This window comes from Bubalus kerabau, chromosome 15, assembly GCF_029407905.1.
Source record: "Bubalus kerabau isolate K-KA32 ecotype Philippines breed swamp buffalo chromosome 15, PCC_UOA_SB_1v2, whole genome shotgun sequence".
In the NCBI taxonomy this organism is placed as follows: Eukaryota; Metazoa; Chordata; class Mammalia; order Artiodactyla; family Bovidae; genus Bubalus; species Bubalus kerabau.
This window is the reverse complement of record NC_073638.1, coordinates 82,403,301-82,429,509: the sequence shown is the minus strand read 5'-3', so window position 1 is coordinate 82,429,509 and position 26,209 is coordinate 82,403,301. Positions and strand designations below refer to the sequence as shown.

Below are 26,209 nucleotides of genomic sequence, written 5' to 3'. Positions count from 1 at the left end.
AGGACACTCAGCAAGGAGACTCAGCACCACCAGCGCTGACAAGGAGCAATACGCTTTGCTTCTCTTCTCTCCCTTTCGGTGCTTCCTCCCCCTCGCCCGTCCCCGTTTTCCCAGAACCGGCGGCCTACATCCCAGCCCTACTTCCTTGCGAGCACGCGGTACCTTGGCGCTGGATGAGTGAGGCATGGCGGCCGACGCGCTGCTGCTGCTGTAGCCCGGCCGGTACTTGTACATGGTGGGTGTGGGGGGGCCGTCCTTGCCCAAGAGGCTGCTCTCTGCAGGAAAAGAGGCCCAGGGACATACACGAGTGTGCTGAAACCAAGACTGCAGACTCAGCCAGCCCAGAACCAGAGTGAGTGAGTGCACAGAGAGCTGGGCGTGCACCCTGGCGGCACACACACGCGGCAGCCCCACCACGGCCCAAGCTCCATGGGACCCCTCTCCCGCTGTCTGCAGAAGTGGTTCAAGCACCGCTTGCTGGGTTTTCTCAGTCACAGCGCAGCGGCCTCCCCCAGCCCTTGCCCGTGCCATCTCTGGAGTGATCTCACTCCTGCGGCCACACTCACCCTCATTAGTGGCCAAACTGAGGTGTGTTCGTAGCCCCGTGTAACGGCTCAGGTCTGGCTTAGGAGGTGGGGGCGGTTCCGCATCTGCTGACTGGCTTTCTGTTACCTCCAGGCTGCCTTTAGACTGGAGAAATGAGGCAGAAGGGAGCGTCAGGGCGACTCGAAGTACAAAACGGGGGGAAGGGGGGCAGGGGGCATCGTCATGTGCTTCTCAACTAGGAAAGGAGAAACCAGTCACTCTGGGGACGGTGCTGGAGAGAGAGGTTTTCCTCAACAAGGGTTTCATTCTGTCATTATTTCCACCAACTACTTGTTGAGCTCCCACCATCTGTAAGCTCTATGTTAAGTCCTAGAAAGACTTGCGAAGGAATGGACTCAATTTCTGTTAATGAACTTAAAATGCAATGGGAAAAGGAGTTACGTATTTAAGTAACTCCAAGACAAACCAGAAAGTTATAAATATGGTTAGAGAAATTTAAACACAGCAAGCTTCTACCTCTGCCGTGGTGGCAGCTCCCCAAGGTGCCCAGTGTTACCCCCTGCTCCCCTACCTTAGTCCTCCTCAGCTCCCCCTGGATGCCATTGTCCATGATCTTCACGGTTATCTGACCATCTGACACTTCGGGCCGAAGGAAGGGCGGTCTGATGACAATTGTCTTCTCTTTCTTTGGTCTCCCCAAATACCTGAGTGTTAAGAGCGAGAGGGCTTTTATTCAGTCATTTAAAAATATCTACTGGCTGCTTACCCTGTGGAAAGCACTTTTACAGATACAAGAAACAGTCCTAGCAGGCCAGGGTAAAGACCAGAATTAAACTGATTTCTCCGATTCTATGAAGTACAAGACCGACAGCAAGACCAGGCCTCTGGGCTGACACAACCAGCGCGAGGCACGCTGGAGGACGTCTCATTCTCGCCTCTCCAACGGGAGCACCATCTGAAGAATGCACCAGACTCACAGGGTCTGAAGGTCGGCACTTCAGCACTTCCCGTTCTAGGAGAACCCGCCCTAAAAGGCAGCCCCCCACGCCAGAGCCAACCCAAAGACGACGGACGTGTGTGACTGAGGGTGAGCACTGGAGCACGGGGCAAGTGTACCTGGGCGCTGGCGAGCTGCAGAGAACACGGCTGACGTTGTTACAGCAGCCATTGGTGAAGGGGTTCACGCCTCCCCGGAACTTACCCGTGACCTGGACAGAGGAGAAAAGACCAGGTCAGTCAGACAAGGGCACCGTGACCTCCAGAAGCCAACACACCATCGGCGACAACTTACTGTGCACCCACTACTGGGAGACATAAGAATGAGCAACGTACAATCCTACCATGAAGAAGCGCGTCTCTGTGGTGACTGCGAATGGGAAGTCTAGTCAGGGCCATCAGTTCAATTTCTAGGTCCACCTCACAGTAGCTACCTGACCCTAAACATCACTTTCTTTATGGAAAGTGGGGATCTCTACGTACGAGTAAGCGAGTACCATTAGCTACTACCACGTGCAGGGAAGTAACTACAAGCTTCCTGAGGGCTGGCCCAGGTCTTTACCGTTTCTACTGGCTCAGAGCCCAAAGCGTCCAGTACCAAGGACACATTCTGTAAATGCTTATTAACTAAGACATGGCCTGTTCCCATGCTTCATGAGGAATGTGGACACCTCATCACAAAAAGTATACGCCAATCCCTGGGCCGAGACACAGCCTGCTTTCCCATCACGGTCTCCCATCCCTGGGCTGAGACACAGCCTGCTTTCCCATCACGGTCTCCCATCCCTGGGCCGAGACACAGCCTGCTTTCCCATCACGGTCTCCCATCCCTAGGCCGAGACACAGCCTGCTTTCCCATCACGGTCTCCCATCCCTGGGCCGAGACACAGCCTGCTTTCCCATCACGGTCTCCCATCCCTGGGCCGAGACACAGCCTGCTTTCCCATCACGGTCTCCCATCCCTAGGCCGAGACACAGCCTGCTCTCCCATCACGGCTCCTCCTACCTGTTCATTGGTGGTGCGTCCCCTGGCCACCAGCACCACGTGGAACCCCGTGAGGCCAGCGACCGGGATGAAGAACAAGCCGGCTACACACATCACGGCCATCCTGAAGCCAGCGGTCAAGGAGAGCAGAGTCCCATGGTCTGGCCCGCCTCGGGCCCTTCTGTGGCCGCCATCCCTAGGACCCCCGCCGCCGCCACCCCCCGCCCCCAGCAGTCCGGCAACCCATAGGCCTCAAAGGATACGTGACGGCCGTGCGGACCCCGGAGAGCTCCTCCATGTGGTAGAGGACGTAGAGGAGGCCGAAGCCAAACACGCCCGTGATGTGGGCCGTCAGGGAGAGCAGGAAGAGGAAGAAGTAACGGTAGTTCCGGCGGCCGATACAGTTGTTCACCCAGGGGCAGTGGTGGTCGAACTCCTGTGGGCGGCAAGGCAGGCTGGGGCCACGGCAGACAGAACTAAACGCTGCTCTGAGCGATGTGTGGTCACATTTACCATTTAGTTGCAAAATATAAAAACAGGCCCCTGCAGTTTGTCTATCGCTGTGTAGGACTTCCCAGGTGGGAGAGAATAGTAAAGGACCCGCCGGCCAAGGCAGCAGGCATAGGAGACATACATTCCATTCCGGGGTCGGGAAAGTCCCCTGGAGAATGAAATGGCAACCCACTCCAGCGTTCTTGCCTGGAGCATCCCATGGACAGAGGAGCCTGGGAGGCTACAGTCCAAAGGGCTGCACAGAATTGGAACGACTGAAATGACTTAACACATCAATCTGTAACAAAAGACCCTCCAGAGGCTGATCAAAGGCCAAGGCCATCTCTCACAGTTTATCCTATGTGACCAAGGAACTCTGACAGGCACAAATGTCAGAGGCTTGCAAATCCATTAAGATTTTTCTTTAAAAAAAAAAAAAAAGAGGCTCAGAAAAAAAATCTAGTAGGCAACTGCTTATAGCCAAGTAAAAATGGACTGGGAAAAGGGTTAAAAATAAAAGACAAGGAGTGCAGAAAGACAGAAAGAGAAATATAATTGTATAATTTGTTTTGTGTGTTTTTAATTTGAAAATTGCACATTTCTTTTTAAATTTTTATCTGAGTATAGCCGCTCTACCGTGCTGTGTCAGCTCCTGCTGTACGGCAAAGCGCGTCAGCCGTGTGTAGCCGTGGACCCCTGCCCGCTGAGGTCGCCACAGGGCGCTGAGCTCCCTGCGCTGGATGGTGGGTTCTCATCAGTTACCTACTGTAGAAGGTGAGCGCAGCAGCACGACGGCGTGGGAGACAGCGCGAACACGCAGCCAGGACAAAGAACCGAGAAGCTGGGCCAGGGACGAAGGCCAGGCTCTGACCGGGGGTGGGAGAGCCTGTGCCTGCCCACCGGGGTCCCGCCCGCAACAGGCCGCGCACAGGCCGCCTCTCGCACGTATGTGGCTGCCAGCACTCTGGCAGAGCGAGAACAGCCCCAGGAGCCGCCCTGGGCCAGAGCCCACAGGACCCGCCCCGATTCCGCGGGCAGGCCGCTGATGGCCTGGGCGTCCCTCCGGCGCTCACCTCCACGCAGTTGTCGCAGACGCTGCAGTGGGAACAGCGGGGAGGCCGGTAGAAGCGGCAGGTGGCGCACCATTTCATGCGCACCTGGATGCCCTTGATCTCCACGGTTTTGTAAAGGGGCGCCCGGAAGTCGTCTTCTTTGTCTTCATCCTCTTCAGCTGTAGAGAGGAAACGTTCCTGAACACACGGCTGTGCCGCAACTGTGCTAGGCCTGGGGACGCGGTGACACCGCCTTCAAGGAATGCAGCCTAACGAGAGGGAGGCCAGGGGCCGGCAGCTCGACGCCGCGAGCTCAGCTCTACATACAACACCGCAGAAAGGAGGAAGTAATTTACTCTACACTGGGGAAAGCGGTTAAGAGGATGACTCAGGCGGCTCCGTTATGGATAGGCTGGGATTCTTGGTTTACATATTATGAATATATTTCAAAAGAAATAGATGACTTACATATCAAAGTACATATATAATGAGTCTGCATAACAGCTCAATATTTACAAGTACACGACTGAACTACAGCAATCCAAACGGGGGAGGAACGAACTAGCATGAGCCTTCTCTCCATGCACAGCCCCTTGTCAAAGGCCTTCCCCTGATTCCCCATACATGTCAGTACTGTTCTTGGTTCCAGACACTCTCTTTCCCTGAACGCGCTTTCAATTCTCAGCTATCAGAAACTTATACAGCAGAAAGCAATACAACACTGTGAATCAACTGTTACAATAAAAAACTCACCACCCCACTTCAAAACTGAAACATTATTTGCCTTCATCTACAGTAGGCAATTTTCATTAAATTATTAATTTAAAAAAAAATACCTGTGGGAAGGAAAAATTAAATAAGTGATGGTGTAGTAATTATTAAAGTTTTCAAATTTACTGACTAAGGGAAACGCTAACAATGTAACTAAGTGAAAAAGGACAAGGTAAATCACTGTACAAACTAAAGGATCCCATTTTGAAAACAAAAGTAGATACGCATGTGTGTGCTGCAGGTGTATGGATGTATCAACGTTACATGTGTAAGTCTTCAAAATGTTGACTGAAGGAAAATATACGACAATGTGATAGTAGTTACCCCTGGGCTGTGAAATTACAGGTGACATTTATCTATTTGATGGGCTTCCCTTGTGACTCAGCTGGTAAAGAATCCACCTGCAATGAGGGAGACCTGGGTTCGATCCCTGGGTCAGGAGGATCCCCTGGAGAAGGGAAAGGCTCCCCACTCCAGTGTTCTGGCCTGGAGAGTTCCGTGGAGTCAGACACGACGGAGCGACTTTCACCATCTATTTTATACTTTCTACATTATGAAGGTTCTACTTTTTTAAAGGAAAAAATTCAGACGCTACTTATTTTGAAATAACTGATTCTTCCACACCGTCGTCTATCAGAAGTGAGCTCTTTCTCTTCTTACAGTTCTACAGTTTTTTGATTACTCTTAAAAGTCACCAGTGTATGTATCTATGTAAATGTCTTCCCTATCTTCCCTTCTAGACAGAGCTATTTGAAAGCAAGGACCTTAAAAAAAAAAATTGCAAATGACCATAATCATCAGTAAATATTTGATAAAGGACCATTAAACACTTGGTACAGCAGCCTTCCTTGGTGTTAGGATCTCAAAGCACCTCCTGTTACGCTCGCCCTTGACACAGACGCCGCAGAGCACGGCGACACGGGCTTTGTGAGCGGTGAGTCTCAGACACGCCTCCCCGCGCTGCAGCTGCTGCCCAACCCCAGCCTCTCTCATGAGGCAACCGCAAGTGTGAGAGAAAGTCAGACGCCATCAGCAAAAACCGCCAGCAGCCACTTCTCCTTCTACCTCATTCCAGCCATGCTGGGCCTCACTCTCGCCTCCTGTTCTAGAAACAGTCCAGCTCTGTGAGCAGCACCCTTCCGCCAGGAGAGGGGGAACGCTCTTCCTCCCGGTCACTCTTCAATTACCCACTTCCCTCAACTTCAGTCTCTCTCTCTTCTCTGGCTCCACCTCCTCATACTGCTGCTGCTGCTGCTAAGTCGCTTCAGTCGTGTCCGACTCTGTGCGACCCCATAGACGGCAGCCCACCAGGCTCCCCCATCCCTGGGATTCTCCAGGCAAGGACACTGGAGTGGGTTGCCATTTCCTTCTCCACCTCCTCATGCTACCAGCATGCTAATGTCTTCTGTATCACAAAACAAACGAGACCCTTCCCTCTCACCGAAGACACTCCACCTTCTGCCTTCTCTGCTCTACTTCCTGAAAGAATAACCTTAATCCTCTCGGACGCTGCTCCCTCATGTCGCATTCCCTGGCTTCCGAACCACTGCAGTTTCGGTAACTTCACTGTCTTTCTCCCACATGCATAAACACACGATTAAAACTATTCTTGTTGGGAATTCCCTGGTGGTTCAGGGGCTTGGGTTCAATCCCTGGTCATGGAACTAAGATCCCCCAAGCTGCACAGCAGGACCAAAAAGTAAAGATTCCTGTGTGTGTGCTGTATCTTTTTGGCCATGCCATGAAGCTCTGCAATCTTGGTTTCCCAACCAGGGACCAACCCCGTGCCCCCTGCAGCGGACACACAGAGTCTTAACTACTGAACAACAGGGGTGTCTCAAGCAATTCTTAGTAAGATCACCAATTTCTTAGTTACTAAAACAACGGGCAACTTGGAGTTCCCACACTGCTCAACTTTACTTCTGGTAACACCAACCGTCAGCTGTGTCGTGAGCTCCCCTGGCTCCCACTTTGTGCATTTCTCCTCCTGCCTTCTCTTCTTGCCCAGCTCTCCTCAATGGCTCCTTCTCCTCCTCTGCTCATTATTAATCGAGGCTGGTCAGGCTGACACATGCTCCTTCCTAACCTCATTCTACTTTCTCTAGACAGCCTCACTCCCGCTGCTGGCAGATCTGCGCGGCTGAGGACTCTGCCACGAGCCTCACGCCTCAGATGCCATCAGGTAAAGCGCACCTGATGGTCCACTGGAGTGGAGTGCAGGCCGCTCAGTCGTGTCCCACTCTTTGCAATGCCATGGACTATATATACAGTCCATGGAATTCTCCAGGCCAGAATACTGGAGCGGGTAGCCTGTCCCTTCTCCAGGGGATCTTCCCGACCCAGCAATTGAACTGGGGTCTCCTGCATTGCAGGTGGATTCTTTACCAACTGAGCTATGAGGGAAGCCAGAACGATCCATTAAGTATCTCAACGTGTCTAAGATGCTCTGTCTTCCCTCCAAAACTGCTCAACGTTCCTGTAACTTGAATCTTAGTTCATAAAAACCAGCATCCAACCTATCTTTCAAGTTAGGAACGGTGGAACCACCCTAGACAATTCCTTTACCCTCTCACTCTCACCTAATAAGTGATCAGTCGTGAAAAATTCTCCTGGGTCTAAATCTGTAAATCCAGCTTTGAATTCAAGTTCATCTGGTTTGCATTATTGCAGTAGCCTCCCAAAAGGTATCTATTTGTTCTTACAAGAATTACTTTTGTGAAAGGAAATCTGATCCCATGACTCCTCCTATTCGAGGCCTCTTGCTGTCCAAAGCAAGAACTGCCATCTGTGTAACACACAGTCTTCCAGCCTTGGCTCTGGTTCACCTCTGCCCCCTGGCCTGACCCTGCACTGTCTTCCACCCACCACATTCTGTGTTTCCCGGTCACAGTTCAGTCATACGCTGCTTCCTCTGCCTAAGTGCCCTTCCCTCCCATCCTCCACGTGGTAAGATCTTCTCTCCCCACCTCCAGCAGCATTTCCCCAGTTTACCTGGGCAGGGTAAGTGCACCCTTTCCAAGGTCCCACAGAACCTTGTTCATGCTTCCGTTACAGGTTGTATCACAGTGTTACTCTCTGATTTAGATATTTATACTCTCTGATTTAGATATGTTACTCTCTGATTTATCTTAGATATTATCAAAGCTAGCAATAATGCCCAACCCATACGCCTGAAATAAATTTCTGCTGAATGAGTAACTGAAAACCAGAGTTGACCCAAAGTGGATCACAGGCCTAGAAGTTATAAAACCTTGATGTGCTTTTCACCATTAAACTACAGGAGTATCCCAAAATGCAAGACCCTGAAGGCCCCAGACCAATCGTGTACGTCAAAACTCATTTTTCTCAAAGGCAGTTCCGAGAGAGAAGAGGGAGCTCTTACCTCGAGGGAAGACCCCTGGGTCCATGAAGGTGGCCATGCTGAAATTGGCCAGCACAAAGAGAAACACCACCGCATTGTAGACGGGCACTGCAGGCGACACGGACAGGCTCAGCCCTGGACAGCTGCGCAGACAATAAACAGAATGAGGGGCTGCCTCGACACTCAGGACAGTGGCTGTATAAAAAAACATAGGTGTGTGCGCCCCACACCTATATACACATCTCATGTGGCTCACCTTCGCTGTCTCAAATTATCTTCACCCTCCCCAACAAGTGGGTCTAGTTTCCCAGGGAAATGCTCATTTTAGATCAAGGTACAAGACTTGTATGCCCTTGCACTGAAGTCTGTGTTCTTCAAATTCATTCCTAACCTGTGGATCGCCCACGTGTCATGGCCTCTGTCCTGACCTCCTCTTAACCAGGCCCAGGAGCAGGGACTAAGAATGTAACCGACACCAGCTGCAGTCCTGCTCTGGGACACCCCGAGGCCCCTGGACCCCAGCCATGCCCCACTGACCCACACGCTGGCCCAGAGCAGGGACCACCACCTGCCTCTCTGGCTCCAAATCACTCGCCACTGCTTAAAGTTTCTTCAGATGCATTATAGATACAAATATGTATCAGATACTTTGGAGAATTTTATTCAACTAGAGGCTAGTTATCAGGGTAAACAAAAGGAAACCACTCATAGATAAGGAAGGATACCAAGACCCTGAGATCAACAAATGAAGCAGAAGAGTGGAGGAGAAAAGAGAGAGAGAGAGAAGGTATCAGACCAAAGTGGCCCTAAATCCTGCAAGGAAAAGAAACGGGCCACATGCATCGAGTATTCCAAGTTCAAACCACGAGAAGGCTTTAGGGAACTTCTCTTTGACACCAAGAGTGAGCTGGGCCCTCAGCTTCTGTCAGGACAGAAGCCTCAGGAATGCAGCCCGCTCACCCTTTCCCCGAGGGTGGTTCCTGCAAGTGTCAGGAGAACAGCTGGTGAGCTGCCTGCGGGGTCCCTGGTATCAAACACCCTCTCTTCCGGCTCAGCTCAGAAGAACTTCCCACTACAAGACAGTGGCTGAACACCCTAATCTGCTCTGTGGCTGGGAACTTAATCTCCAGAATTAGGCCAGCATCTGTCCCTGTCCCCCTTCACCCAGAGCAGCCGGAAGGAGAGGAAGAGTTCGCTGAAGGAAAGGAAGAGGCACCAGCAGGACAAGACAGCAAATGACTCCGGAGACTTAATCGACGGCAGGCCTGGATTCTGCTGAGAGCAGATCTGTCTCCATCCGAACAACAAGCACAGCCCTGAGTGGTGATTCAGGATGTTCAAACGAACGGAGCTCCTCGGTGAGGAATAAACTAACAACGGGGCTTCCCTGGTGGCTCAGCAATACAGAGTCTGCCGCAGACGCAAGAGACGTGGGTTCCATCCCTGGCTGGCAACATCCCCTGGAGGACGACATGGCAAACCACTCCAGGATGCCTGCCCGGGGAATCCTGTGGACAGAGGGGCCTGGCGGGCTACAGCCCACGAGGCTGCAAAAGACTCGGATGCGACTGAGCAACTACACAACTCGACAGCAAGCTAACGATAAGAGGCCACGCTGGCGGTCACAGAGCCCCTCGCAAGCCTCCACCACCACCACGAACTCAAACTCCATTTACTGTCACAGAGCCCCTCCCAAGCCTCCACCACCACCCATTTACTCAAACTCCATTTAGCCAATCATTAAAAAAGACTGAAGCAAACATTCACGATGTGCCAGGGTGTCTTAGGTAGTAACTATCAGTTAACTCTGCCTCACTTGATGGGCCAGTACCTACTTGGGAGACAAAACCATGAAGCTAGAGCGAGGGCAGTGATTTCAAGGAAAAACAGACCTGCAGTAATGGCTCTAGTTTTATTCCGCCAAAGTCTCCTAGGGAGCCTCTTCCTCTGGGGGCTGATTCAAAAGAGTTGACCCCACACCTTGGCAGGGTTTGGGGTGGAACACAAGCAAGAAGGCAGAGTCTTCACACAGCCCCACCCAAAGCACGACCTCCTGGGCTCCTCGGGAGGGAGAGAAACTGAAAACCAGTCATCCAGGTCAGAGCCCCTCCCTGCTCCTTAGCTGTCACTTCAGCTTTCGCCCAGGGAAGAGGAGAAAGCGTGACTCACTTGACTCCTACAGCCTGGGAAGATAATTAGAAGGGAAAAAGGAATTTAATCCTTAGAACACTGAGGCCTCTGTGATTTAAAAGTCTTATTCCTAGAACTGGCTACTGTGGCCTCTGGAGCTTCGGAAACAGTGAGGGTCCTTCCGCCTCTGAGCGAAACTACGGTGGACACGGACACGCCAGCCCGACAGAGGTCAGTCTTTCTGAGCCCATTCTTTCCTCAGTGTCTGCATTTCCAAACAAAGCAAATCGCTCCATTCCTAGGACATCCTGCCAACCACCAGCCCCTGGATAATGAACCCCTCCCAGCTGAAGTGTATGACCCTAGAATCAAGTTCCCATCTCTGTTCCAAAATAAAAAATAAAAGTTCCAAAATAAAGCTGATCCCCAGTGTGGCAAATATCTAGAAAGGATGCAAATAACTCCACGGCATGGGCAAGCCTTGCTCCTAGATTCAAATCAAAGACTACTGCTTCCAACCTGAGCACTCCAAGTCAGGTACCTCCCACCAAGGAGAGGCCTTGCGAGCAGGGCCTGCTCCTGCCACACCCCACATCCTGCCTGGCTCCAGGAGGGGCTTGCCGTGGCTACAGTACTTTGCCAGATTCCTAGGTGACCCCCTCAAGTGGCCTGTCTCAATCTGCTGCCTTTGATGGGAGGAGGTGGGACCTGAGCTGAGGAGCTGTTGGGGCTCGTCCTCCGCCGAAGGCGGTAATCACAGAGCTCCGAGCGCAGGGAGTGGCGTCACTCAGAAGGCTGGCTGAGTCACGGGTGAGACTCCCAGACCTACACCACCCCAGGGAGAACAGGTTCTTGTGCCCGCCGCTCCAGCACTCCTATTTCCAACCAAATAAAACTGGAGCTGCTGCTGCTGCTAAGTCACTTCAGCCGTGTCTGACTCTGTGCGACCCCACAGACGGCAGCCCACCAGGCTCCCCTGTCCCTGGGATTCTCCAGGCAAGAACATTGGAGTGGGTTGCCATTGCCTTCTCCAAAATTGGGAGAATGGGTTTCAATACTCATAGTACTGAAAATCTGTTCCCCAGCCCTAACTCTTCCTAACATATATATATATATATATAAAATTAAATTCCTGGTGAAAACACTAAAGTAGGAGTCAAGAAGCTTTGGGTTTCAATCCTGTCTTCATCAATGCTTTGCTATTGTAGCCTTAGGTAATTTACAGGAAACTCTGCAAGCTTGTTACGTCAGCTACATCATACAGATATGAGAATGAAAGAGACAGGGTCTGAGAAGAGCTTACAATTCCTTTTAAACTAGCTGGCTTAGTATGAGGATTCACAAGATAGAAGCAGCAAACAAAAACACATTATTAACCATCTCCATCATCATCAATTATCATTCCAGCCCCACCTCCCTCCCTAACTGCACTTCCTCGGTCTGGGTATCAGATTCAAGAACACAACAGAGGTATTTGCTCCTAAGCACAGGTCTATGCATTCATGCCATGCCTAGCACCTACTCCAAGCGTATGCGGAGTGTTCCTTGGTGATGAGGCAAGCCTAGAAAGAACATCCCACTTCTTGCCCCGGGGGATCCTCAAGATTCCACGGAAAACAATCCCTTCCCTTCTAGGTGGGTAAATTTCTCAGCAAACACTGGATTTGTCCTGTCTTCTCCAGACTGTCAAGCAGCCGAGTACAAGATGCAGGATTTGGGCATGTATTCCTGGATGAGAAAACAACGTGGGAAGGAAAAGAACCACCACTGCTCAATTAACGCCCTACATCACGAGGCTGCTCCCACACTCAAATCAGGTGCCAGCACCTCTGCAGTCATGAGAAAGAAACCCAGAGGGAGTCACCGAGGTTGCCCAGCTCAGCGGGTGCGATGCTGGAGGGGCGAGATGCAGAGACGGGAAAGGCGGAAGCTCCTCCACGGCTAGGGCCTTGATAGGACTAGCATGGGTTTCTGGACAACCCTGACTTCCCTTCCTGCAGAGGATGACTCGCAGCCCAGACTTTACCCCCATGCCCGCCCCACTGGTTTTAGAAACAGACACCTCAGACGCTGGCTGACATTCCACCACAGCTCAAGGAGGCTTTGGAGGATGTGATTCAGGGACTTATTTCTAATGGTATTGCTAGGAGCCCTAAGGAGGTCTCAGGGTCCCCAGGAAAGCAAAGAGGAGATACCCAGGGTCTGGGGCTCTAGGCGCCAGCCTCTCTTGAACCAGAGCAGTCCTACCCTTATACTTTATATACTGGGTTCCACAGAAGAGCTCAGTGGGGGAAAAAAAAAAAGGTGGGGGGGGCATATTGCTTAAATAAACTCTCTAGGTCAACTTCCTCATTATACAGAGAAGACAGAGGCCCGCAACAGCTAACCAACTTTACCGGAACCAGCTTCCCCAAACAGGGCTTATTCCTCTCCCCTGGAATTGCCCGCTGCCCATCACAAAAGAAGACTCAGCAAAGCCAGGTGGGGTCCAGGCCGGTGACCTTAAATGCAGGGTCTATTACCTAACCGGGACCAGGAGGTTCCTTTAGCAGGCCCCCGACTTCCCAAACAGTGGAAAGAGTAAAGAACCACAGGGTCCCCGATAGCTCCTGCTTGGTTTCAGTGCTGGACAAAAGCTGTAAATGAGAGGTCACGGGGGAGACCTCAGCAGTTCCAGGCGAGCTCCTCTGGAGCAGAACATCACGTCTTGCTGACCACACCCAACTGCTAATTTCTGCTCAACGCTTTCCCTGCTTGACAAAGAAACACAGAGGGTGAACTGTGCCTAGTTCTCCACGAACTATACCTGCCAATCGAGAGGGCTCATCCTCCTCCTCCCAGGCCTGTAGGCCCCAGAGGAGCTCTCACCTGGGGCCTGCCCTGATGTGACAACAGCCAGCGGCAGCCTGGTGGGGGAGTGGGGTGGCGGCAGGGGCCGACTCGAGGCTCAGCAGGAGCTGGTTCCAGAAGAGCCTTCCTCCAGCCTATCTGAAAGCAGTCTTTTTTAGGCTGTATATGGTTTTAAACGGAGCACTGAACCTCAGAAGGGACGGGGCAGTTTGGGAGAAGAGTGCTACCTCGAGCCAGGCACCTGCTTGCACAGGCGCTGCGACGGTCAGATGCAGAGGAGGAGAAGAGCACTGCAGAGGCCACGAGCACCAGGGCGTGAGACAAACAGGGTGTCCATCACGTCCCCATGGAGCAGGCAGGGGCGAACCCGGAGCGCAAAGGCCAGCCAGACCCGTGTCCCGAGGAGACTGCCGGCGGAACTCGAGTGAAGTCTTAACGTGCTTCTCACTTCGGGTTAGAGGCAACAATGCAAGGAAGAGTCAAGCCTGTCCTCCAAAACCCTTTCTCCTGGAGCTGAGAGCACAGGGAGTAAGAAGGGCCCCTGACTTTTCTGGCACCAGGCAACAGGAAAGTAGGTTAAACAGTTTCAACTATCAGTTGAGAAAATGCCTATGTCAGGACAACTCTTTGTGGCAAAACTGGTAGAACCAGCCAAACACTTCAGTGGCTCCAGAGGAGCAAATTAAGACTGAAGATTCTGCTTGCCCCAACTCAGGAATGGATGGGTTGAAAGAGAAACCACAGAGCCAGTCCCCAATCTCTTCGCTTCCCAAAGGCTTTGCCTCTTAAAGGAAATGACTCCCCCCCATCAGGTGGGTGGAGGGTTAGGGTTAGTCTTGAACCTGCCCCCCTAGTGGCACCACAGCCGCGGCAAAGACACCGAGATCTCGGTAACCACCCTCGGTAAAAACGCCGACTCCTCGCAGTGGCTGTGACAGCAGAAACCAAACAAGCCCGACACCGAAGACTCTGCCCTCCTTTGTGGAAGGCGGGGTTGACCCGAGGGACTCCACAGGTGTGCTCAGGCCGAAGGGCCAGGCCCAAACAATCTGTGACCTGTCTGCTCTGCCAAGGGTGAGGTGGGAGGTGGGATGATGGTCATACCTTAGATAACAGGTTTATCCTTCCCTTGTTTAAAAACCAAACAGAAAAACACTGCATTTACTTTACTTCTGCATTATTACTCTTTTGGCCAAACAACCCAGTTTTGAGAATTCCTTTTGGCATCAGAAGCTCTATTTGGAGGGAGGTGGTTCCTTCCCTCCTATCACAGACTTAATTTCTGTTCTACTTTCTCCCCATAACACTAACTGCCCGCTTCAGTCATCCTTCAATGAGTCCAAACTGCTTTTATTCCCGATCACTCCAATTCATCTTCTTCTTGCCAGCCACCTCACACTGGCTCTAACCAGCACCCCACAATTAGGTCTGAGCCTGAATCACGGCAGAGTCAACGCCCCAGAAAACCTAGCATGCTCTGATTGTTTCAAGAGCTACAACTAGAACACTAACTCAATGACTCAACAGTTTAAGGCTCAGAAGCCTGGTGTATGTTAAATTATAAACAGGTAACAGCAAATATGCTTACCAGGTAGTCGACAGCTGAAGTAACAGGGAAAACAATGAAGACAAATCACTCAGATCCCCTCCAGTAACAAGCAGATGAACAAAGGCTGAATATCCTAAGTGGGAAGTCTTTCAACGCCAACTGCTTTTCCTAAAAGGACCATGGAATGGGAGAAATGCCTGCCATCCCCTTCAGCAGGAGCCGAGGTAAAGGAAGCCTTCTAGGACTCTCTTCTTGACCTGCTCTTTCCCAGTGGCCTTCACTTCTCCAGCTTCGACCCTAAGAAAACCAGGGCTTCCCCGGGGGCCGGGGGCCGAGGGCCGAGGGCCGAGGATTCAGTGCCCGCACCGTGGGGCCTGGGTTCGATCCCTGGCCAGGGAACCATCTTGCACATCACACAGCACAGTTAAAACCACACCCACACCACAACGGAAACCATCTGAGCAACACTGAAGGCCCAAACCGTCTCAACGGCAGACCTTCTAAATCAAGTCTGAGATTATCCAGGACTCTGAGTCCCCACAATCGCAAACCTGAGCTTCAGTGAACCTGGGGAAAAGCCACGACTACTTGACCAACCTTCCGCTGAGTCCAGTTCTCTCACAGAACTGACTGCTGAGGCTGCTTCATGCTCTCTGGTGATTCCCTCCCACCTCCTTTCTAGTTCAGAATCGTCTAATGATGAAAATGGGTAGGAAAAGAGGAAGACATCTGTGACTCCAGAGGAAGGGAGGCGGGGAAGGCAGAGGACCGAGCAGAGAGCCTTAACGCTTCTCACCACACCTCTGGGTTTCCCTTTACCTGTGTTAGACCTCAAACACTCCCAGTCACTCGGCGTTGCAAGTAAGGAGCCCAACTCAAGAGGAAACATACCCCCTCCCCTCCCCACCCCACACCACTGCTGGGAGGAAACTCACGTAAAGGCAAAGAAGAGGGTTGTGGCTCCCACTAAGAAGATGGCAGCTGCTGAGACGGGAACATACTTGCTGGGTTTGAACCTCTTTGCAGACTCTGCGGGCATGTTGGAGCTCTGCTGGGAGATCTGCCCTGCCGCATAGCACAGGCCCACACAGCGGTAGAACGGACCAGAACACGGGACAAGGGGAGGCCACGGAGAGCGGAGGACCGAGGAAACCAGGGACACAGAAAGCTTGGAACCACCACCCTTCCCCCTCCCAAATAAAACCAAAGGTCAAGAGATCTCCAAGGAAGGAAAGCACATGGGAGGGGGAAAGGTGACTCCAGATGATGAAGAACCACCTCCCCAGAACAAGGCAGAAGGAGCGATTAAGAAACACAAGCGGTACAGCTTAAAACCCGGAGACACACAGGAGACCGCACACATGCAAATGGCCGCAGGTAGAGAGCACGGGCGGCTGGGCAGGTCGGGGAACAGCGCATGGAGGGAGGCAGGTCCTCCGCAGGGAAGGAGGGCAGGAGGCGGGGGAGCACGGAACACCACTCGCGAGGAAAAGTCTTCCGAGGAGACACCACGACCACCTCACTCCCACCGGAGGGTGAGCGGCCCCCGAGACAGGTGCCCTGTGTTTCTATTTCAATCCAAGAAGGGACCTGGGGCCCCTTCCGGCTTTAAAGAGAACGGTCGTCACTGCAGTCCGTGTCCCTCAGGCGGTTTTCTCCACGCCACCACTCCCACACCTTGACTTCAGGGCTGGTCGTCTGGCAGTGGCAGTCGTGGTTTAATTTTATTTACTTTCTCTTGATGGCTAAAGCTAGGCAGCAGCTGTTACAAGGTTGAGTTGTAAATCCTTTTCTTTGAAGGGGGGAGGGAAAACAGAGCCGAGGGTATGCACGAGCGCAAGCTTGTCTGTCTTCAGTCTCTTCTCGTTACTCCCAAACCCTTCAAGGGCTCCGTTTCCTGCAGAGTTCATGCAAAACTGAAGGGAAACACAAAATTCCCGAAGCCATGTTCTTCCCAATAAGCAAAATAAAATGAAGAAAATCAATTCCACTTGATGATACGTTTGGAAGGTCACTGTGGATGAAAGCAAAATTCCCAAGAGGTCCCTGTTTCCAGGTCAGTCAGTGTCTCTGATCTTCTTTAATCTTGGGCTTTCTGGATACAAAGTTCAATAAGGTTATGGTGCCTCACCTGGAGAAAAACAAATACCTTGATCAGAGAAATTTTTTCACGGCATTTCTTAGGAACACTGAGGCTAAAACCCCATAAAGTATCCTATTAAAATGTGCCCTCTGAAAGAAGATGATTTTCTACTTCACTATGTGTATATGGGAAGGACTCTGAACTGGGAGGACAGTGGGCTCGAATTCTTCCCTCTTCCAAGTGCTCTTCATTTTGAAAAAAGAAAACCATGGCTTCACCTGGCCTAAGAGCATCAGAGAACTAGCTCTCGGCACAGAGAGGACCCGTCCCACCTGACACCAATGGCAGTAACAAATACCAAGAATATCAAAATCTGAAAACAAACAACAGCACAGCAGAGAAGGGCGGTCCTAGAAAAGAGACTTCCCTTTGAACAAAGAGAATATTTATTGCTACAATGAAAAAAGTAGGACAAAATTAGGACAGTCAGGCTCATTTCCTTTCTATGTCTCTCTCGTTCTTATCCTTCTATGATTTTAGTCACAACCTTAAGAGAGGCAAAAGCTGAATTTCTGGTCTTCTGAAATAACTCACGAAAGGACCTGGATGAGAAATGTCCCTGCACTGAAAGGTGAGATGCCCTCTAGGAGAAACTGAGGCAACCAGAGGGGCTGGTCTTTCTCTTCCCAAGTCAACAGTTTTCTGCTCCTATACTGGCCTAATAGGAAGTCAAGGGACCCCACCTTCCCTGATATGATTAAGAATAGCAATTATTTCTGTTGATGGTAGTAGCAAAATAACACTTTGCATTGTATGGGATGCTTTTCATCTAGTGATGTCAAAGCACTTAACTCACATTATCTGATGACACAGTTCCTTATCCCACTCCATAAAACTGAAGGTTAGAGAATGCCTGAAGCCGTCTACTAAGTAGTCAGGTTCAGAACTCACAGTTCACAGGCCCCCTCTGCCAAAGCAAACCTTTCCTACCTTTCTCATCTACTACACCACCTGTCCGCTGAAGACAACTTGGAATCTGCAGACCAAACATTTTACTTAAGGTTTTGTTTTTTTTTTTCCCATCCAAGAGGTATGGTATCTCCCTAATACCAAAGACAGAGATGAAAATATCAGAAGTTTTGAATAGTGAAATATGAATGTACCCTGGAATCGATCACTTCCTCCTTTCTATGGCATGGGAGACAAATCTTCCTTCAAGATGCGCTCGCGCGCTTTCTCACTCACACACATAAAATGTTGTTTTAGAGGGCCACACAGCATTATTAGAATAGATTGATTCCTACAGGAATCAAAGCCAAACTTTCTGAATTTAGGCCTCAGTAACTTTGTTAACAGCGAGGAGCAAATTCTTAGTTTGCAGACAGTACTATTAAACTTTTCCCTCAAAGCCTCAAAGAATGGAGAAGTTGGAAAATTGCACTGCTTATATTTTATCTAGGGTAGGATATCATTTAGATACCATATGTTATTTCAGATTATATTTTTCTGACAGGAAAAAAGTCATGTGGGCTAATATTGCCAAAGTAATTCAGAGTCATAAAAGGCCAGGCCATTTGGGGAGGACAGTACTGGGAAACAAAAGTGATCAGCCTAAGATATTTAGAGGATATATATTAGAAGTGACAAGACAAAACCTAAGGAGGCACTGGGTCTACTAAAGACACACCAGGTCAGAGCAGAAGGATGTTCTGTGAGTAACCGAGATGAGACTGCAGCGTGAGTGTGGTTCAGCAGAACCAGCAGTCTGGACCCACACTAGTATGACCAAGGTGGACAGGCACGTGTGTGACACCGCCAGGCAGAGGACTCTACGGAAGGCGACCACGTATACTGTGCTGTTTCAAGGCTTTAGGGAAGCTTTAACACAAGTACCTCCTTAAATGGGTGAATGGACAGGACAGCAAGACTGAGGGCACAAGTCCTGTTTGTTAAGATAAAGTCGTGTAACAGTATAATACTGCAAATCCGAATACAAAGTTATCAGTACGTGTGGAATAATCCACACGGCAAGATACCTGCTGAACAGCCAAAAAGGGGTTTAATATGGGTGTGATCTTTATAAACCGAGGTAGCAAGGTACATGGCAATACTAATCTTGTAAGTATTAGGTGGGTTTTAACGACTAGGTGATACTACTCTGAAGAGATTTAATATTGTACAAAGGGATCCTGGGATTAAAAAATAATAGGGGAGGCGAATATAAGGTCAACCTGGACAAGATGGCAATACCCAAGAAGCGAAAACGCCAAGGCAGAGACGCTGTCTAGAGGATAACGTATATCTGATCCCAAACATCCTTCCAGAACTTTTACTTCTCATTTCGACGTCTCCATTTGGCCAGGTCGGTAAACACTTTCAACCTTCCTGCCCCAAAGAATTCCTATAGGCAAAATAATGGCCAGCGCAGTGGAGCTCCCACTTGTGAAAAGTACAAAGTACTGGGAGCAGGGAGCTCCATGCTGGTGGGGGTAGGGATGGAAGCGGGCGGATGCGAGGGGACAGGTAACAGGATGAGGCTTGGGCCAAAACAAGGGTCGGTAGAGCGGGCAGAGGGACTCGAGCCGCAGGGAGAAAGCGGAGCCCAGTCCCCACCCCGGGGCCGGGGCGCCGAGGGTCGCCGTCCGGGGCAGGGTCGGCCCACACGGAGAGGACCGGGTCGGCGGCCGCAGGGGCCCGGGTCCCCTCACGACCCGGCCCTGAGGGAAGCCCCGGCCTCTGCCGGTCGCTCTTCTCCGGGGCCCGAGGGTCCGGCCGCGGCCGGAGGACCCGGCCCGGACACGGAGCGGGGACTCCCACCGCCTCCCCTCCTCGTTCCCCCTTCCCTAGAGGTCATGCTCCCCTCCCACCCCCGGACCCCGCACTTCCGCTTCCGCAGGGGCCAGCGGCCCCGGCACTCACCCGCGGCCAGCTCCGCGTCGCCGCCGCCGCCGCCGCCGCCTCCCGGCAGTGCCGTCCGGCCTCTGAGAGGCAGCGCGCGGCCCCCGCACGCTCCGCCCCCGCCCGGCGACGCTCGCCTTCCAGCCGGCGCGCGGCCGTTGCCCTCAGGGCCGGGTCGCCCGCCCTCTCCGCGCTCCCATTGGCTCCTGGCGCCGGGCGCGCGCGTTGCGTCTCGCGCGGGGCGCGTTTCTCTCATTCATGCGGCTCACGCCGCCGCGCCCGCCCCCGCGCGCGCTCCCATTCACCGTGCGGCCCCCACCCCCATGCCTCCCTAGGGCGTGCGCGCTCACCCCGGCGACCGCGGCGACCTCGCGGTCTGATTGGCTGCGGGAGCAGAGCGCCGCGCCACGCGAGAACACACGAGAGCGCGCGCGCGCAGGGCCGTCGGGCTCCGCCGGCGACTGCCCGGGGAGGGTGGGCGTACTGCTCGGGAGTCAGAAATGGGGGAATGGTCGGGCAAGTAGGTCCCCTTTTCCTGCGTCCCGCTTTCCGCCCCTCCCGTATAGACGCAGAAAGCCTCAGAAGCAAAATATAGTTATATGTGTCTTCTGAAAGTTCTCAATAACAAGACGCCACCCTCCCGTATTCCCCAAACCCCCCCACCTCAATAACTGTGGTACCAGCCAGACAGGCTTCTGAGGTAACCAATCACCCTCGGGCCCCGGCGTCTTCCTGTTTCAGCCCCTCCGTGCATTGGCCAACCCCCGGCCACCCCGCCCCTTTTTGATGGCGAAAACTTTATTTAAAACAATCGATGTCACCGTTCCCAGTCCGCGAGTTCCCCGGTACCAGCAGAGGTTCAGGATGATGGCAAGACCTGGGCTGTCGCTTGTGCCTGGAGGGTCTGCCGCGACTGGAAGACTCCGTTTAGAGGACGAGTTAGTTAGTGTTAGTCACTCAGTCCTGTCCGACTCTTTGTGACCCCCATGGACCCCTCCAGGCTCCCCTGTCCATGGGATTCTCCAGGCCAGAATACTGGAGTGGGCAGCCGTTCCCTTCCCCAGGGGATCTTCCCCTCCCAGGGATCGAACCCAGGACTCCCAAGGATTCTTTACCAGCTAAGCCACCAGGGAAACCCAAGAATACTGGAGTGGGTAGCCTATCCCTTCTCCAACGGCTCTTCTGACCCAGCAATCGAACCGGGGTCTCGTGCATTGCAGGCGGATTCTTCACCAGCTGAGCTACCAAAAAGGGCGAAGCTCCAGCCAAAGATCCGGGGAGAAGAGACAGGAGAGCGGGCAGCAGCCTTGGGGCCCCAGGGCCACCCGTGGGAGGGGACGCCGGGAGTGCGCGCGGAGGCAGCAGCGGTCCCTGGAGTAAGAGTTTCAGTTCAGTTCATTCACTCAGTCGTGTCCGACTCTTTGCGACCCCATGGACTGTAGCCCACTAGGCTCCTGTGTCCATGGAATTCTCCAGGCAAGAATACTGGAGTGAGTAAGCCCTTCCCTTCTCCAGGGGATCTTCCTGACCCAGGAATCAAACCGAGGTCTCCCACATTGCAGGCACATTCTTTACCATCTGAGCCACCAGAGATATGTGTATATGTATAACTCAATCACTTTGCTGTACACCTGAAACTCAGTTCAGTTCAGTTCAGTCTCTCAGTCATGTCAGACACTGCCCCCATGGATGGCAGCACGCCAGGCCTCCCTGTCCATCACCAACTCCCAGAGTCCACCCAAACCCATGTCCATTGAGTCGGTGATGCCATCCAACCATTTCATCCTCTGTTGTCCCCTTCTCCTCCTGCCCTCAATCTTTCCCAGCATCAGGGTCTTTTCCAATGAGTCAGTTCTTCACATCAGGTGGCCAAAGTATTGGAGTTTCAGCTTCAGCATCAGTCCTTCCAATGAACACCCAGGACTGATCTCCTTTAGGATGGACTGGTTGGGCCTTGCTTAATTGCCTTAGTGTTTCGCTGTAGCACAGGGGCTGGACGACCCCACGCCTAACCTTGGGCAGTCCGGAAATACAGGCCAAAGGAAGGAAAAGGTTCTCCAGAAGGTGCTGCCCATGGCAAGCTGCTGGCCAGTTCTGCCTAGATCTCAGCACCACGGTTTGCCCTAATTAGTCCTACACAGCTGTGAACCCAAGAGCAAGGCCCGGTGTTCTCTCCTGATTTAGCTCAAGGCCATTTTCTACTCTGGCTATTACATAATAGTCTTTCAAAAAAGTGTTCCACCAGCCAGTTCTCTGAAGCCAAGGTTTCTCACCTGTGAAGTGTGATTCTAAATCCTGCTGTCTGTCCTCGGCTTTGGTGTCACATGTTGCTGCTTTAACTGCTCTGATGTTTAGAAGCTGAGCAGCAAGGGAGAGGAGAAGGCCTGCCTTCTGTTTTCTGAGGTCTAGCCTAGTTCCTTTTCTGGCATGGCATGTGTCAACAGGCTGTAGTTCATTCTGGCTAAAGGCTTCATCTACCATTTCTTGCAGCACACTGGAGAGTTCTCTTAATGACTGTGTACTTTTTAAAAATGCAAAGTTTTTAAACTTTCTACCTTAGGATAGGTAAAGTTAAGGTGTTATTGGAGATAAAATATTTGTAGAGGCTTTCCTATTTGTAAAACAGCTTAATTTGTTTCCTTAGGGAAAGATAAAATTTCATTTATCTGTATTTTTTTGGGGTTTGTTGTCATTATTTTTTGGCTGCGTGGCACACCTTGCAGAATTCTGGTTCCCCAGTCAGGGACTGGGCCTGTGCCCCCTGCACTGGAAGTACGGGGTCTTGACCGCTGAACCGTCAGGGAAGTCCCTTTTCTTGGACTTTTAAGACTTCATTTCTCCAAGTTCACAAATTAGGCATTTTCCTTTTCCCACTTTCAACAGTCTAAGAGCCTATAAATTGTTTTGTCTCTTGGCTAGACAGTGCTAAATGGGAATGAGCATTGGACATTCCACTGACCAGCCACATATACTGAACTCCCCTAGGACACTGGATTACTGAATGCCAAGCTCTTAACTGGATGAGTACTGACAGTGGCATAAACTATCCCAGGGTTTAGAAAGAGATTCCATTTTATTTTCCAATTTTCCTTAGAATTGTGCAAGATATTTCCTGGAAAGGATGTTTAATAGAACACAAGATTTAAATTGATAGCCACTTCTGAAAAGTATTGCAAAATCTAGACTAAAACAATGAGATACCCAGACCACCAAACTTCACATAAATTACTTTGCTATGTATGTCAAGTAATACCTCATAGTTTCTCCTGGTGTAGTTTATCGGTATTTTCAAAGTATCTGTACTTTTTTATCCTCTCTCCCAAAGTTTCCTCAATCTCAGATCCAATCTAGATGCCCAAGTAAAAAATGTGGGTATCATTTTTGATATCCACAATCATATCACCTTTGATTCCACGTGCTTTTCCTTACCACTCCCATCAGTAAGTCCTATCAATTTTACCTCTGAAATCTCCGGAGGCAATCTACTCAACTCTCTCTGCTGCCCTCTTCTGAATCATTAATTCTCACGCTGACCCTACCTCAAAAGTCCAACTTGTGTTCTTGCTTCTTTTCTTGCCTCTATAATCCATTTTCTGCCCAGCAGTAATCTTTTCAATGTAAATTAAAACATGCCATTCCTGTGTTCAACCACCTGCAATGGTATGAATTTTTGTGCCCCGCCTCCCCGCAATTATGTTGAAATCCCCAATATTAGATGAAACCTTTGAAAGATGCTTAGATCATGAATGTAGACCTTCATGAATGGGATTAGTGCTTTTATAAACAAGGCTCCAGAGAGTTCCCTGCCCCTCTCACTCTGTGAGGACACAGTTGAAGCAGGTAATCTGCAACTTGGAAGAAAGCCCTTGGCAGAATGTGACTATGCTTGGTGCCTTGAATTTGGCCTTTCCAGCCTTCAGAAATCTGACCATTTTCAGATGTTTGTAAGTTACCCAGCCCGTGTTTTTGTTGTTGTTCAGTCCCTAAATCATGTCTGATTCTCACAATCCCATGGACTGCAGCACACCAGGCTCCTCTGTCCTTGACTATCTCCCAAGAGTATGCTCAATTTCATGTCCATTGAGTGAGTGGGTAGGTGATGGTATCTGACCATCTCATCCTCTGCCACCCTCTTCTTCCTTTTCCCTCAATGTTTTCCAGCATCAGGGTCTTTCCAATGAGTCAACTCTTCGCATCAGATGGTCAAAGTATTGGAGCTTCTTACCCCTCTCCCATCGTTTCCCACTCTTCTTGGATTACAAAAGCCCTACACTATCTGGTCTTTGCTGCCTCCCACCCCGGCCTGAGTTTTTCCCCTCTCCCCTTGATTTGCTATATCACTCCCACCATGCTGGCCTTTCCCTTCATCTAACACACTCAGCTTGCTCCTTTTAGGGTTTTACACTGCTTCCTCCACCGGGAAGATTCTGTCCCAATTGCACACAGCCATTCAGGTCTTAACTCAAAACGTGTGCTCAGAAGAGGCCTCTCCTGACCACCTGATTTAAAAAGCCTCCGGGCCGCTCCGCCTCCTATCACCCAATCTTAAGCCTCTCTGCACAGCACCTCACTTTTTATGTTTACTGTAAGCTCTGCAAGACTCTGTCCACCTCATTCCCCCATCTAGAAAGGTCCCTGTCACACAGTAGGTGCGTGATAAAAATTTGTGAAAAGAATCAATGGATAAGGTCATCATGATACTTATTCAATAATACAAGTCCAAACTAGGGAAACTAATTGTTTGCAAGAGATCAAAGAGATGGGCTGTCCCGGCTTATCACCTGGAAGCTCAAATGTATTTTTTGACTTGGGATCTGATTCCAATTAAACAGACAACAGGACAGAAAGCAGAGAGCTGTAGCTGAGAGAAAATGAGCTATCTCTGGATAATATCAAATCTGAAATCTCACCCCAAGTTTACCACCACCTGTTTAGTTCCTTATATTAAACCCATCACTGACAACAGATTTAGGATCTATTCACCCAAGTGCAGAGGAAAAGGAAACCATCATAAATATTCACCTGCTTAGCTCACAGGTGGGCTCTTGGCTTTCTTCCTCTCTAGGCATTCAGTAATACATCATTCCAATAATGTTTCTACAATGCTTAGGGGGAAAAAACCCAAGCTTTAAAAAATGATACCAACTCCTGTGCTATGGCAAAAATATTTATTAAAATAGTTTTTTCTTTTTTTCCAAGTATGAACTTTATTGGGAGGAGTCCTTTGAATTCACTCTTTGCGGACAAATGAGATAACAAGTAGTATATGCAGAAGATAAAATGGTAAAAAATGAGTCCACGTGGTAGCATAGTGAAAGAAAGGGGGCTTCTCTGATGGCACCTTCGGTGACCTAAGAAACCTTTGGTTCACAACTGGACGAGTTAGGTGACCACCACCTGTTTTTAAGAGGTAGAACGTCTGCTTTCTGGTAGTCCACCATTTACCCAGCAGCCTGGCCGCAAGAGGTGCTCATCCTTCAGCCCTTCTGCCCTTGGTGATGGCCGGAAGGCCTCCAGGCCCCAGGCAGCAAGGCTGCCTGCGGATCGCTACTTAAGATCCATGAACCGGATATCCATGATGAGAAGGAAGTTCTTGGGCAGCGGGCGGGGGGCCGGAGAGAGAACGGTGAACACCTGGTGCTCCAGGTCCACACTGGTCACCACGATGAAGCCCGCCACGCTGGTCTCGGAGAGGTTCTCCTCCGTGCCCTCCGCCGTGCTGACGCTCAGCAGGTGGTGCACCATATCTCGGCCGGGGGTGACAGGCACCAGCTTGAGCTGATTATCTTCCTGAGACATGCCCAGAGGCAGGCAAGAGTCTGGGATGGTGGGTGCCCCGACTTTGTAGATTTTCACATCTGAAAATTTGACGTTGAAGGCATGGGGATAGAAACAGCCCCGGAACCCATAGAAATACTCACGGATGCGCTCATCCCGGCATTCCCGCCGGAAGTCCTTAGAGCGCTCCACCACACCCCCCGACTTGGGGAGCAGCACCGTGCGGACGAAGTGAGGCAGGTCCCGTTTCAGTTCGTTATACAGCCGTTCTTGATCCAGAACCACAACGACATCCACCTCAAAGGCTGAGGCTGCATGGACCAGGGCCTGGTAACCAGAGCCCTTGACCCAGCCACAGGTGTTAATGACACAGCCGCTCACCGAGGCCCTGCGGTTCACTTCACACCTCTGGTTGAACACATCGGCTAAACGAGATGTAATCTGCAGAAGAAAGGGTCCACGTGAGGGAGAAAAGGCACAAAACGAACCCTCGGCCACACAATCCTTCCTTAGCCTAAGTGGTATCGGGTTCAAGAAAAAGGACATTCCTGATGGCAGTGGTTTTGACCACATAACATGGATTTAGTTTTCATTTTATGTTGTTTATTCTGTCTCTGGTATTTCATGTCCCAAGTTGAAATGTAAAAAATTACTTAAGAATGAAGTGAAGTCGTTCAGTCGTGTCTCGCTCTTTGCGACCCCATGGACTGCAGCCTGC

General features: G+C 51.0%; 3 protein-coding genes across 11 annotated transcripts in view; 1 reads left to right on the top strand and 2 right to left on the bottom strand.

Moving 5' to 3' along the window:
* The window catches only part of ZDHHC5 (zinc finger DHHC-type palmitoyltransferase 5), a 23,237-nt gene extending 2,751 nt beyond the window's left edge, over window positions 1–20,486 (bottom strand). The window contains exons 1-10 of one of the 5 annotated variants that reach the window (XM_055547179.1): window positions 20,377–20,486; window positions 15,668–16,863; window positions 8,225–8,346; window positions 4,093–4,250; window positions 2,791–2,963; window positions 2,549–2,651; window positions 1,663–1,754; window positions 1,118–1,250; window positions 567–690; window positions 163–275 (exon numbers count right to left, since the gene is read on the bottom strand). In XM_055547179.1, coding sequence (XP_055403154.1) covers window positions 163–275; window positions 567–690; window positions 1,118–1,250; window positions 1,663–1,754; window positions 2,549–2,651; window positions 2,791–2,963; window positions 4,093–4,250; window positions 8,225–8,346; window positions 15,668–15,771 — 1,122 coding nt within the window. In that variant the 5' untranslated portion in view covers window positions 15,772–16,863; window positions 20,377–20,486. Of the gene's footprint in view, window positions 1–162; window positions 276–566; window positions 691–1,117; window positions 1,251–1,662; window positions 1,755–2,548; window positions 2,652–2,790; window positions 2,964–4,092; window positions 4,251–8,224; window positions 8,347–15,667; window positions 16,864–17,409; window positions 17,505–19,065; window positions 19,084–19,734; window positions 19,906–20,063; window positions 20,287–20,376 lie in introns of those variants that run through there. The other 4 variants (XM_055547180.1, XM_055547177.1, XM_055547182.1 and 1 more) reach the window with 4 other exon arrangements.
* The window catches only part of YPEL4 (yippee like 4), an 18,485-nt gene continuing 11,331 nt past the window's right edge, over window positions 19,056–26,209 (top strand). Inside the window, exons 1-2 of one of the 2 annotated variants that reach the window (XR_008702660.1) lie at window positions 19,056–19,177; window positions 20,934–21,115. The gene's annotated coding sequence lies outside the window, so the exon portion shown is untranslated. Of the gene's footprint in view, window positions 19,178–20,933; window positions 21,116–26,209 lie in introns of those variants that run through there. The other variant, XM_055547192.1, reaches the window with a different exon arrangement.
* The window catches only part of CLP1 (cleavage factor polyribonucleotide kinase subunit 1), a 3,270-nt gene continuing 1,954 nt past the window's right edge, over window positions 24,894–26,209 (bottom strand). For all 4 annotated transcript variants that reach the window (XM_055547183.1, XM_055547185.1, XM_055547184.1 and 1 more), the window contains exon 3: window positions 24,894–25,932. In XM_055547183.1, the coding sequence (XP_055403158.1) occupies window positions 25,261–25,932 (672 nt within the window). In that variant the 3' untranslated portion in view covers window positions 24,894–25,260. The remainder of the gene's footprint in view (window positions 25,933–26,209) is intronic.